The sequence below is a fragment of the Condylura cristata genome, unplaced genomic scaffold (assembly GCF_000260355.1).
Source record: "Condylura cristata isolate star-nosed mole 26May11 unplaced genomic scaffold, ConCri1.0 scaffold00005, whole genome shotgun sequence".
NCBI lineage: Eukaryota > Metazoa > Chordata > Mammalia > Eulipotyphla > Talpidae > Condylura > Condylura cristata.
The window spans coordinates 62559615-62573551 of NW_004567106.1; the positions used below are offsets into that span (position 1 = coordinate 62559615).

Here is a 13937-nt window from a genome sequence, read left to right on the forward strand (position 1 = left end):
TTACGGAATGTAGAATCGGACTAATTGATCATCTTTTCATTAAGTAGTATAAGGCAATTTTTGTTGAATCCTTAATGATGTGTAAAACAGGTACACTGGGAGCTCAGCAAGGATGTCAGCTGACCTGGACTGGGCTGGGATGGAGTCACTGAAGTGTTTTTGGAAGGGATTTTTAGCATTTAGAGAGAGAATGATCTCTCTATGCAGAAACCAGTGGGCCACAGCACAACCAGGGGTCAGATTGTGGTTGGAATGCTGGGTTCATGTAGGGAAGAGCAGGACATGATTGGAAACATATTGAGGGTTGGTAGAGTTTGGAGATGGTGAGATGAGTGGTCTTACAATGACAGCAACAGTGATTTCGGAAACTTTTGATGGTGTATGAAAAGGGCTAGAAAAGGAAGCAAAAAAAAAGGTAGAAGGTTACATGAGGGGGAAAATGCTCAATTTAAACTAAGTGGGTGACTTTCGGAAAGGACGAGAATGGTAAACTAATGGAGTTGTGAAGTGATTAATAAAATTGGGGGGGGTCATTCCTTTATGGATATAGAGGAAGAGAGGGCTGTATCAAAAGATAGATCTGAAGTTTTAAACCTGGAGACCAGTGAGAATAACAAACGATTAACAAAGAAAAAAGACAGGAAGGATTACTGCCTTTTTTGAAAGGTCACTTAGGTTTCAGAATTTTGGGTTGATTTTATCCATGAAATATTGAAGATGTCAAGCATTGAGTCAGATGAGGAAGAAGAACTTGGGAGAGAAATTAGGACTAAAGTACATCAAGGTAAAGGAAATAATGCATCGGAAGTTGCTTTTTGAAATTTGGGACCTAGTGACAAAGGAAATAAGATTATAGAGAGAGTAGGAAGACCAGAATGCAATTTGTCTCGAAGAGGGAGAAATAGTAAATGTTTGTGCCTTGAGAAAAGTCAGTCAGTCAATACAGAAATAGACTAACAATGCTGAGAGGTAATAATTTAGGGGAATTTGTTGATAGGGAGGGGGAAAAAAATCCAGTGATCTTAAAATGCCTGTTCTAAAATGGAGTTCAGTTTAGTTCTGTCAGTCAGTATTTTATTATATAAATGAAGTCATTTAATTCTAGGAGAATAAAGAGAGTTACTCATTTAGTGTATCTTCATGCTTCCAGAGAAATATTTCTCTGTCATGTTGGTGTTAAGACCAACAGTTGAATGAAACCAGCACACTAGCAGATATCTTCTTATGTTAGAGAAATTTGAAATTCTATCCTCGTTTACCAGCCTTCTTTTGATCACAGGTTACTGCAAACTTTATTAGGACCAGTGTTAAGTCTACAAAATAATTAAGTCCCCCTAGTTGAGTTGTTACTGGAGACCCAAGTCAATATTCTCCCTGACTGTTGGGCAGTTTGGGTGATTTATTAACACAGAGAGTATATTTGTCATTATATTACTTCATCAGCATGCTGAATAATACTCCAGTGGCCTCATAAATAAATAAAAAAAGCATTGATCAGTCTGTTAACATGTTTTATACTTTCTCAGTGAAAATCTTTATTGTCTAGAAAATGAAATAAATAAAATCCACTTACTGCCACCTATGGCTGTCCTCATGGACAGCTTTTATTCTCGCCATCACAGTGTCATTGGGAAGAGCACAGACTTTGGTGTCAATTAAAGCGCAGTTGAAATGCTCTGTTACTCTTAATTATACGACCTTACGTCAGCTCCTTCCTTTTTCAGTAAGGCTGCTTTTTCAGAGTAGCTCAGAGCAGTAAAACTGAGGGGGAAGTTGTAGTGATTGTGCAGGAACTCTTCCCTCAACCCCAAGCTTGTAGGCTAGTTCATTAATACAACTACTTGGTTTCTCCGTCTCTACAATGCAGAGATTGACTTTTGCTTGATAGAATAAGGATTGACTGAGATATACTTCCAAAATGTCGCATGTTTGATGAGTACTCAGTAATGTCTATGTTCATAAAAGAAATGTAATTGTTTTAAAACTTGTTGGGGGCAGTTTCACAAGGTACTCATAAATGTTCTTTGAGGGTAGCACTTGACATGGTCCTCAGGCCTTGAATATTGAATTAGCAAATGAATGAGTATGTGCATGTATGCAGGAATGAGCAGCTGTATGGCGTGGCTTAATCTCTGAGCACCTTTTACTTCACCCCTACTTCCATATGCTGTACCATTTGGCTATCCTAAAAGTTCACACATCATGAGTGATTATAGGAATGAGTAGGTGCATTTGAGCCCCAGGTGTTAACATGTTTTATACTTTCTCACCCATGGTGAATCTTAGGTACCCTGGTGATTTTTGTTTCAAGTCTGCTAACTTCTTTCCTCATTAGAACTTTTTTTAGTGCTGATCTTAGAAATAGTAAAACAGCCAGCTCTAGCCAGATCCCAGCTCTAGCCGAGACTCTCCAGTAGTAGTTCACCAAAGAAAAAACAATAGTACCCACATGAAAAAGCTTTCTTAGAAGCTCTTCTTTCCCCCACATTTTTTTTTAAAAGATTTTATTTATTTATTTGTACAGAACTGGGGTACAGGCCAGAGATGTGGAGGGTGAGAGGATTCACCAGAGACAGAGTGGGGTACAGAACAGGCAGATCGATGAAGTACACTGCTGAGGGGAGCAGCGGGCGGGTCAGGAGAGGTCTGCCACGCCATGTGGACACCTCCGGGGCAGGCGGGAATCGAACTTATGCGGGAGTGGCTTAAGCTTCTTTGTGCTGTGCTTTAACCCGCTGCGCCACCAGGGAGGGCCCTTTCCCCCACATTTTAAAGGACAGTTATATTGCAATTATATAAACCAATCCTTTTTTTTTTTTTTTTTTTTTGCATAGATGTGTTTTTATACCTCTTTCAAAAAGATCAAGTATATTCAAAATGATATAATGGACACCCATATATCCAAACCATGTATTTAGTAGCCAACATTTTGTCATATTTTCTCAGTTGGTTTGTTAGAATCTTTATTTATTTAAACTTTTATTTATTTACACATATAAGAACTGGGGTATAGGCCAGAAGTGAGGGGATGAGAGGATTCACTAGAGACAGAGTGGTGAGCAAAACAGGTGAATTGACTGAATTACACAGCTGAGTGGAGCAGTGGGTAAGACAGGAGAGGTCTGCTGTGCCATGTGGTCAGCTCCCTGATTGGGGATGAAACTTGTGCTGCAGGGGCTGCAGCTTTATAGTGTTGTGCTTCACCAACTCTTGCACCACCAGGAACTCCCCTGGAATTTTTATTTTTATTGGTTATTTATTTTTATACCTTTTACATCACTGTTCATTTTTTTTTTTACTTTGTATGCTTATGTGCTTTCTCCCTTTCGGTGTACTCCCTGTAAAATTCCCACCACCAACTCACCCATGAGCCATCACCATCGTCCGTGTACTTTGAAGCTTTTAAATGAGTATTGGCTTTGAAAATTATTTGGAGGTCAGGACCTCATAGCTCATGGGCCAAGGTTCCTGTAGTTGGCAGGTGGTAGCTGCTATGCCCAGTGCTCTCCGTGCAGAGAGAGGAGAGTGTGAGCTGCCAGCCCCCCATCCCCAGCCGCCTCCTGAATTGCGCTTCCTTCTCCATAACCTGAGAATTGACCTGATCGTGTTCTGTGTTTTTTTATGAGATAACATGTCTTGCGTACCACTAACCAGCACTCGTGGCTAGCTATGCCATTGTAATTTGACCCATAGTAGAACCTCAATAAACATGTTTCCTTTATCCCAATGTCCAAATACCCCATCCCTATTACCACTTGTTCCTGTTTTTAAGAGTCGATAGCAAATAGGTGACTACATGGCTGTCATTTCACAGGCCTGTTAATAGTATATGAATAGTTCGGTCGATGTACTTGTGAAGGTCAAGGGTGAGGTTTTAGAATAAAGTTTTCATGGCTTTAAAATGACTTCTTAATAGCGCTTTATAAACGTGTACATTCAATTGCTTCTCTGTGCAGATGCTGCTGACCGAGTACTTGGATATGAAAAACACTCGCACAGCCTCTGAACCGTCAGCACAACTCAGTTATGCCAGCACTGGACGAGAGTTTGCAGCCTTTTTTGCCAAGAAGAAACCTCAAAGGCCAAAAAATTCTCTTTTCAAGTACGTATCTCTCCGCCAGTAAGATAGCAGGTGTCAAGGAGGGTTAGATGCGAGTGGGCTGGCTTTCTCCTTGAATTGTAGCTGTCACTTCACCCAGTTCAAGCTGAAGTCATTTCCAGACAGTGAATGTAGGTTCATTTTTGTATACTTTGTTTTCTGCAAAGGGAAGTGTCTGTTTTGGAATATGGTCACCAGATTGTTTAGAACTTATAATGAAAATGTCTAGAATTCGTTTCTAAGGAACTTTATATAAAATGCCCAGAAATGAAATTTCCCAGTTGTTTCTGGGGAATTTTATATGAAGTGAGAGGAAATGAAGTGTTTCAATTTTTGAAAAGCCCCAAGTGCCAAGAAAAGACCTCTGTTAATAAAGTTATGCAAATCTCCCTTGCTAACTAGTATTGGATTTTATTTGATTTAATATAGGAGAGATCTGGAAATTCTTCATTTCTAGTTACAGTTTCAAAAAAGCCGCCAGGCCATGTGCCTAACTGTGTGTCATTTGTAACAGCTAACAGTGATGACATTATTATCATCAATGTTAATTATAACAGCAACCTCTACTGATTTGGATTTGCTTGTGTCTTTGTTTTGTTTCATTGTATTCCACATATAAGTGAAACCATCCCGTAATTTTTTTTTAAAGATTTTTATTTATTTTATGCACACAGAACTGGGGTACAAGCCAGAGGTGCAGGGGCAGTGAGAGGATTCACAAGAGACAGAGTGGGGAGTCGAACAGGCAGATTTTTTTTTTTCAAGTTCAACTTTTTATTGAATGTGTCACAAAAGACTGGTTAGTCAAAAAGGCCAAAACCCATGTCATCATCTGACTCCTCAGATTCTTCTTTCTTCCTCTACTTTCTTCTCAGCTGGAGCAGCAGCAGTGGAAGGAGCAGGACCACCTGCAGGTGCCACACCTGCTGCAGGGGCAGGTCCACCAGCCCCTACATTGCAGATGAGGCTTCCAATGTTGACATTGGCCAGGGCCTTTACAAACAAGCCAGACCAGAAAGGTTCAACATTTACACCCGCTGCTTTAATGAGAGCATTGATCTTATCCTTCGAGACGGTCACTTCATCGTCTTGCAAGAGAGGTCTGCCACGCCACCTCCAGGGCAGGGGGTTGAACTCGCATTGAAGTGGCTACGGCTAGTCCTAACCCATTGTGCCACCAGGGAGGGCCCACCATCAAGTATTTCAACTTATCTATCTTAGAGAAGTTAAGAGATTTTTAAGAAGTTATGTCTCTAAAGCTAAGCATGTAAAGTAAGCACTGATGAAAGCTTACAGTGTGCTAGTTACCATAGTTGAATTTAACAAAATAATCTCAAACATAATGCAAGTTAGGTTACCTCAAATTTTGGCAGCAGGCGTGGTGGCTAATATTTAAAAGTCCTTACTAAGTGTTAGCTAAGACATTAAGACATATTCATGAAGTCTCATTACCTTATAAAAAGGTAGGCTCTGTTTCTAATCCTCTCTTACAGTTAAAAAATTGAGAACTAGGGAGATTAAGTAATTTATATAAATTCACACAATAGTAAGTGGGAGAAACTTTAAATTTTGGTAGGCTTGTCCCTTTCTTTGTTAAATTCTATTTTATACTGTGGTAACATTGGTATAAAACACCTTATCCAGTGAAGATCTTTTAGGTTCTTGTATGTTACCATGTGCACCACCCAGGTACTCATCATACTTTACCATAGTCCACTGGTCCCCTCTCCACTCTGCTCCCCTCATCCCCAAACCCACCCTCTGGTAGCCTCAGTTCTGTAGTAAGACTTCTAGGATGGGTTTTGTCTGTTCTTTTGTTTCATCTTTTATGTTCCACATATGAGTGAAATCATCCAGTATTTCCACCTGTATCTCTTTTGAGGAGTTAGGAGATATTTAAGAAGTTGCATCTCTAAAGCTGAGTATGTAAAGTGACTGTATAAGTATAATCTTTGTATTTTGAATTTATTCTTCTTAAATATTTGGAGCTCCAGTATCTTTTACTGATTTACTTTTGAAACTCATTTTTATCATGACTCCACAGAGTTCTTAATCATTAAGGAAAGTTGCAACAGTTCATTTATCTTGTGGTCTAAAGGAGAAGAGATTTACTGTGCCTGCACTGGAGGAAAATCCATTTTGTTTATTGAATGTTTTTTTTCTTTTTCACACTTTTATCCAGTGGTGGGATATTAGCGACTACTCCTCAGTTAAAATACTTAACCTGCAAGTAACTGAGCCCCTTAAATGAAATAGATTAAGTACTGGAAAGTTATTATCGTATACAATAAGTATGAATTGTTAAAAACTCACACTGTAGTATCATCAAGAGCCCAGCCATATTTATTTCTCTGCTCCTACTTCTACACCAGTGCAACATGATACCAGGGAAAGAAAGGGTGTGATTCTGCCTACAGACTTTTTTCAAAATTAGAGCTAGGCTTTACCAAAAAATTGCACAGACAGTACAAAGTTACCTTGTGTTCCCTTTGTCCACACTTTGTCCCCTGTTATTAATGTCTTGCACTGTGTGGCACATTTGTTACAAACGATGAGCCAGTATTGGTGATACATCATTGTACCAAAGGTCCAGTGTTTATATCGGGGCTCTCTTTGCGCCCAGTTCTGTGGATTTTGGAGAAAGCGTTATAACATGTCCACCATTGTGGTCTCATACAGAGTAGTTTCGTGGCCATAAACAATACCCCAAATTGCTACTTTGATTCCTGTCTGGTTTTCCTACCCCCCTGCCCCTGCATCTCTGGAGTTTTTATTGTCTTAATAGTTTGCCCTTGCCAGGATGCCTTATTTGGGGCCATACCATTGGTAGCCTTTGTGAACTGACTTCATTCGCCAGCAGTATGCATATGAGCTTCCTCTGTAACTCTCTGCACCTTGATCGATCATCTTTTTGGCCACTGGATAATTTTCCATCGTGTGATGGCGCCAACGTTTGTTTTTTCCTTTCAACTATCCATTCCATCTTGCTTGCTTCCAACTTTTGGCAATTATGAATAAAGCTGCTATAAACATTCATGTGTAGGTTTCTGTGTAGATGTGACTCATTTGAGTCAATTCATAGGAGCATAATTACTGGATCATATGGGTAAGGCTATGTTTAGCTGTGTAAGATGCTGGAAAGCTGTCTTTCAAAGTGACTACCATTTAAAATCTTTTTGTAAGGAACTACTGATTACCCTGTTATTAATCTTTTCTGCCTGTAATAAAGCCAATGGCAATTTTTTTTCTCGAGTTCTAGGAGTGGGGTGCATGCCCATACCAGTCACTAGCAAAGGAAAGCAGATCTTGGTGATGATATTAAACCAGTTAGGGTTCCTCTCTGGTGATAGATTTAGAGCTGGGGAAGGAGCTACTTTTCTTGAGAGTATCGCTGAGTGAAGAGGGATCAGGGGACAGAATATTGAGAGAGAATTGGGGTTATGCCAACAAGCAAGAAAGATAATGGGAAGAAAATGTGGATGAAGCAGCACCAGAGATGCCCTCAGGTGCTGCCTAATACACCTTCTTCCGCCTTCCTCCCTTCACCCCCACTCAGCTCAGCCTTTCCTAGTCCAGATGCAGTGTGCACTCTGGGCTCCTGGATTTCATGATTTCAACCATCCTCCCTAACATTCAGCCTTTGAGCCCATATCCTTTTCAAACACTTGGCCAATCTTGAGATCGTGGCTTTAGAAAAATATATACATTGGTAGAAATGAACTTAAGTAATTGTGACCCACTTCTTACTGCATAGTAATGAAAACTCACCACCCACACCAGACGAGGCCATAATTACAGATTGGCCTGTTTTGTGTCCTGAACATGGAGCAGCTGTGTGGGCAAAGCAGGTGTCCCAGAGTGCACCTTGGGGCCTTTGGTGTTCAAATAAGGAGGTGAGACTCAGTCAGGTCTAATGCCTCTTTTGCAGGAAAACAAGGGCAATTTGTGATTTGTTGCAAACCTAAAAGGGATTCCTGAGTACAAAAATGCATGAGGTTGAAAGGATTAAGATTCTTGTGAGCTGTAGTCTGTTTTTATCACATCCATGAAGGACTTTTATTACTCTCGCTAATTGCCCCTAGCCAAGGTTAATTAAGTGTGTTTAAGTTGGCTTTCATTGTAGAATGTGTGCCTCTCTATTCTTTGCTCAAGAGTTTGTTTTTTCCCTTTGCCATTTCTGATCAATAGTTGTCAGCATGCTTTTTGGAGGTCAGTGGCTTCTTTTCCGCACTTGACTGGCAGGTGGCACTTTTGAAGTACTGCACACTTTGCCTGCCTTCTGGCTGTTAGCGCCCTCTTAGTTCTTGGCAGGGCGCAGAGCGAGGATCAAGTAACCCAAGTGCTTCCCTCAGACTGACATTCGTCGTGGTATTCATCTTCCTTGTCAAGGAATGGATAAAGAAGGCATAATTAAGGAAATGATGGCGCTCTGTCCTGTTGCCAGACCCTATCCCATTATCGCTGCTGTTCTTTCATCCTGCTGCTGTTTACCCCGTAGTGACAGTCAGTCAGGGAGGGATTTCTCCTGTCAGCCTGCTGTTTGGATTTCACAGCCTCAGATTTGAAATGGAATTTCTGAGCACCTTAAAGGATTTATTGTTTATAGTTATTTTACCTGTTTGTCTCCCCCACCCTTCTGCCCACAAGTTTCTCTTAAGACTGAGGCTTGTGGTTTTTTTTTTTTTCTGTGTGTCATGTTAGCTTCCAGAGGACAGTTTTGTTTGTGAGCCACCCCCCAGGTTTCTGACCTGACGCAGCTCTGGGTAGCATGAACAGGTATTTGGTAGCTTGGTGTTTCTGCGAGTGTATGTATGGGAGGTGGCAGGTTGGAGGCCTATAACCACTTAGAAGCTCTGCTGTTTCTGAGGATTTGAAGCAGACGCCAGAGATGCCTTCTTTTCCTGAGTGTTCAGCAACATTTCCAGCATGTTCTTTATACCAGATCTCTAAAAGGATGAATTAGAAAGGCAAGATGTCTGCTCTGGGGTCCAGTAATTCAAGTGGAAATTAGGAAAATATGAGCAAAATTAGAATGATGTCACGAGTCCTTCATGTTGCTGGCAAAGGATGGTGGTGGCCCGAGGGCCAAAACATTCAGTCTGCAAAAAATCAGAGATGGACCCATTGAAATGGAAAAGGAGCTAAAGCTCTAAATTCTGTGGTAGAGGAGTCTCAGCCTGGAACGCTGTTCACACACACAGGGCCATGTAACGGTTGACCCGGTTCCTGATGTGGAGCATGGGGGCACCACGCAGCCTAGAATAGAACGTATTTGGCACACAGAGCTGGACACCACCTATTTGCTTACCCCTAACCGCCCACTCTCCCACATCTGCTTGCAGGTTCGAGTCGTCCTCCCATGCCATCAGCATGAGCGCCTACTTGCGGGAGCAGAGGCGGGAGCTCTACAGTAGGAGTGGAGAACTTCAAGGTGGGTGACTGAAATCAGGAAAAATGGGTTTTCTGGAGGAAAATCCAAAGTGTTTTACAGCATGTGAGTGTGTGGTCTGCCTCCACAGGCATCTCTCAAGATAACAACAATTTAACGACTCCATAATCGGTTGCTTCTATCATTTCCCAGCATCTGTTGCCCAGTAGCTAAAACTATTACAATGGCTACAGGATTTATAGAGCTGTTACCATTCAAGAGGGAACTGGGAACAAAAAGAGATGAGGTCATTCTCTTCCTGCTTACAGATGGCAGACGTGAGTTCAGTCACAGGCGAGGGGAATGCCTATCTTCTGTGACGGCCGTTACATTCAATGTTTGCAGTGTCTGCTGGATATGACAGGGATACCTGATATTGGAAAAGGGCAAATGCAGCCGCTGATATTATTTAAAAACACATAGGATGCCACCTCCTCTAAACACTATGTTCTTATCAACCTAACTTTGATATATAGGACATATGGTACCTATATGTGGTTATGAAATAGTTGTAATCTGCAGGAGATAATACTTAGAGGCAAGGTGACATAAGTAAATATCAGTAAATAAAAATAAGACCTATATTCTGTGACAAAAAGAATGCTAATCATGGTTCAAATAGTCAATCAAAGGTTTGTGAAGGATTGTTAAGCGTAAGACTTCTGAGGCATTGGAAGGGGTAGAAGCCAAGAAATAAGAGAGCCTTAAGACCTAGTTAGGAAAGGAAGGCTTGCTATCAGAAACAATACCAGGACATAATCATTAACAGCTCGGTTGATGCTCTGCCTCTCATTGCTTGAGGAGTTGAGAGAAGGGAGTGATCATTTCAATTATTTTATAACTGTGAACTTTCTCCTTGAAGGATGGATAAAAACACTCTATTGATCTACTGGAGATGCTTGGAATATTTTGCAGTGATTAGCTTATACCTGGAAATATTTAGTTTTTTTTTTTTAAAGGTTTATTTGTACATACAGAACTGGGGTACAGGCCAGAGGCTCAGAGGCGGTGAGAGGCTTCACCAGAGACAGAGTGGGGAGCAGAACAGGCAGATCGACGAAGTACACTGCTGAGGGGAGCAGTGGGCAGGTCAGGAGAGGTCTGCCACGCCATGTGGCCACCTCCGGGGTAGGCGGAAATCGAACTCATGCGGAAGTGGCTTTAGCTTCTCAGTGCAGTGCTTTAACCCGCTGAGCCACCAGGGAGGGTCGAAATATTTAGTTTTTAAATGCATCATGGTTCTACATCATGACGTAGTGACTGGCCAGCCTGTTTTAACAACTGTTGACTAGTCTTTCCTACCTTCATTGTTAATCTTAATACCTGCCCATGTTTCCAGAACCCTGCTGTGCTCTCTCATGTTTGCCACATTAATAGTTGTACAGCTCATGTGCATTGACATATATAGATATTAGAATTAAAAGCCTAGGAATGTTTGATAATACAGGAATGGGAAGTTAATGTACCAACATTTTATTTAATATTTAAATGTTACGTATTCTCAACAATATGAAACATGCATCTTGGCGTCCCAAAGTGTGGGAGAGTGGAGAGTAGATAACTGGAACAAGTGAAGGAGTGTCCCACCCCACGGTCTGACAGTGGAGGAGGGTGACCTGGGCTCTAGCAGGCAGCCACCTCCCCGGAGAACAAGGTAGAAAGGAAATGATTCACATTCTGGTTGGGGGCTCAGGGTCATACTTGAATGGGCTCTTAGCAGATGACCAGTGGCCAGAGACTTTCTCCACAGTCACCATGTCCTTGTCTTATTTTAGAGTTGGCTTAAAGACAGTTTCAATCCACCCCCGTTCACATGGTTTGTTGACTGAAATTTTCTCTTCGGTTTTCATTTGAATTCTGATCATTTCATTTCTCATTATCTATAAGCTTCATTTTTAGGGCAGCTTTTAGTCCACAGTAAAAGTGAGAGGGAAGACAGAACTTTCAGGAAGGCCCATCTGTATATGCACGCGCTCACACACACCACCTCCATGGTAAGATACACAATGAAACCTTCCTTGTAGTTGATGGTTAGAAATGAAAATGTACATCATATCTGAAAATTATGGTTTATAATAAGAAATGCATGTTTGATCTTTGTCCCTGTTTCTGGCACAAAGTTCCCCAAATTCTTGGAATTTCCTACAGGATGAGAGTTTAACAGTGTCGGTTAGATGTTAATGAGGAGATTTTTGGAAACCTCCTGAGGAGGGTAACTGGTTGCCCATGGAGCCAGGGCTGTGGTGAAGGGCACTTCAGACCCACCTCTTAGCCTCCAAGGGGGAAGGGGCAGAAGAACAGCCACTGATTTAAATGCTCTTGCCTACGATGATGAAGCCTCCCTGCAAAGCAAAATGAAGAGGGTTTGGCGTTTCTGGCTGGATCGATGAACACCTGGAGATTTGGGGGGAGAGGAGTGCTTCTCGGGGGCCTATCAGCTCTCCCTGTCTCTTCCTACAGCCTTGTCTTCTGTATTTCTTCCAGCTGGCTGTTTCACTTACATCCTTCTTTTTTTATAATACACCAAGCATCATTGTCTTCTGAGCTGCTTTAGCAAGTTAATCCAACCCAAGGAAAGGGTCTTGGTAACCCTATGGTTACCAAGCACTTACGGTTAAGTGCTCAGAGGTACAGGTGCTCTCACTCGGCTGTGACACTAGCTTCTGAAACTCTAGGAAGGGATCGTTGGAACTCCCAGCCATTCAGAAGTACAGGTAACAAGCTGGTGTACTGATGATGTCTGAAGTGCACCAACCCCCAACCTGTAGAATGTGATACTACCTTTGGTAGTGTCAAATGAAGTAAATTACAGGACAACCAGTTGATGTTTGGAACATTGGTTGTTGGTGTGGGGAAACCCTATCCCATACCCACCCCCCACGTACAGACATAATCAGAAATCGAGTCTGAAGAGCTCAAAGGACCACAGAATTACCGGGACAGCCATGTACCTGGTCGTTTATGCTCTGCCCACAGATTCCAGCATAGACTGTTAATCCGGGTGCGTGGGTAAGAGAAGCACTGTGGGGACCCAGCTGTGGTGCCGGCAGGACTTCCACTGCCCTCCTGCTTAAGGAAGGGTACAGCAAGGCAACGAAGGGTGAGGGGTGAGGGCTCAGATTGCTGCCGTTTAAGATCTAGCCCTGCTAAGTTCACTGGCTTTGTAAGCTGGGTTTCCTTATCTCTACGTGAGGTTAATAACAGTGCCTACTGCAGGAAGCCATTGCTAAAGTCGGCTGGGTTAAGCTTTGAACACTTTCTCGAAGATGCCTTGTAGTAAATGCGCTTTCTTCTCAGATGTTGTCGTCATAACTAGTGTTGGCGCTGCGGTGTTTTCACTTGCTATCTGACTTTTTATTGGGCTAAAGCCAGCTCTACTTTCCCAGTCAAATTTTAGTTGTCCTTTCTTGTGATGAGGCTTCTCTGTGCTAGTCGTCGTCCTTCTCTGCAACCTAAACCTTCCTCCCCTCCCCCTCAGCCTTCTCCCCTTTCCCTCCTCTTCTCATCGTGGACTCTCTCACTGGCCCCTTTCTGGCACCCTCTACTGTATATCGTGGAGGAAAGCTCACTGGTTTGTGTCTACAACACACTCTGTGCTTCATGAGGGAAATAGTCTTTTGTTTTCTGTACTTGGCACTGTGCGTGATCCAGTACATGTTCAGTAATGATTGATCACCTCGGCGACCTCTAAGTAGACCTGAGGCTATTATTCAGAGGTAGGAGGTCCCCAAAAGGAGCCTGGGCACCTGGCAATTGGGATCAGGCCCATAGGCTTTCATTTGTTGGTAAGTTTAAGAAGGTAGGGGCGAAGCATAGACCTTCGGTTCTCCGCGCTCACCTGTGGCTTTATTAAATAGATATGATGCCCTTGCTCTGCCTGGCCTATGATAGCATCCCTGTATGTAATTGAAAAACATTTTAAAATCCAACGAATTTACAGAGGAATTTTATTCTCTGAGGATGGTTAATTGAAGAATCGCTGTAATCTTACTGGAAACTTTCAAACTAATTGAAATACGAGCTCCCCGCAGTAGTCCATGGTCCTTAGCAGTCTGCAGCCAAATAGGGACACATGTTTCTGGTTATAAGCAAATTGAATATGTTTATAACAGTCGTTAAAATACTTTAAAAATCATAAAAAAGTTACATCACAGGCTTGGTGGGAGAATAGATCAGCTGTCCTGCTTTTGTAAAGTTGGATGGTGTTTGATTCAGGAACAAAAGTTTCTCTGATGAAGGCTTTTAACATTTCAGCAAGATAAAGGGTGAAATCACACCGATTTTCCATCAAAAACGGCAGTCTCGTTGTCGTCTTTTTTTTATTTTTTCAGTTTTTCTATTCATCTGACTGGTCTAAGGACCACAGTGAGATCTGCATTTCAGCTTACCCTTCAAAAGGCATAATTGAAT

At 42.0% G+C, this 13937-nt stretch overlaps 1 protein-coding gene across 1 annotated transcript in view; it reads left to right on the plus strand.

Moving 5' to 3' along the window:
- The window catches only part of EXOC4 (exocyst complex component 4), a 648177-nt gene that overhangs the window by 177828 nt on the left and 456412 nt on the right, over positions 1-13937 (plus strand). The window contains exons 8-9 of the mRNA XM_004677057.2: positions 3957-4102; positions 9442-9530. Coding sequence (XP_004677114.1) covers positions 3957-4102; positions 9442-9530 — 235 coding nt within the window. The remainder of the gene's footprint in view (positions 1-3956; positions 4103-9441; positions 9531-13937) is intronic.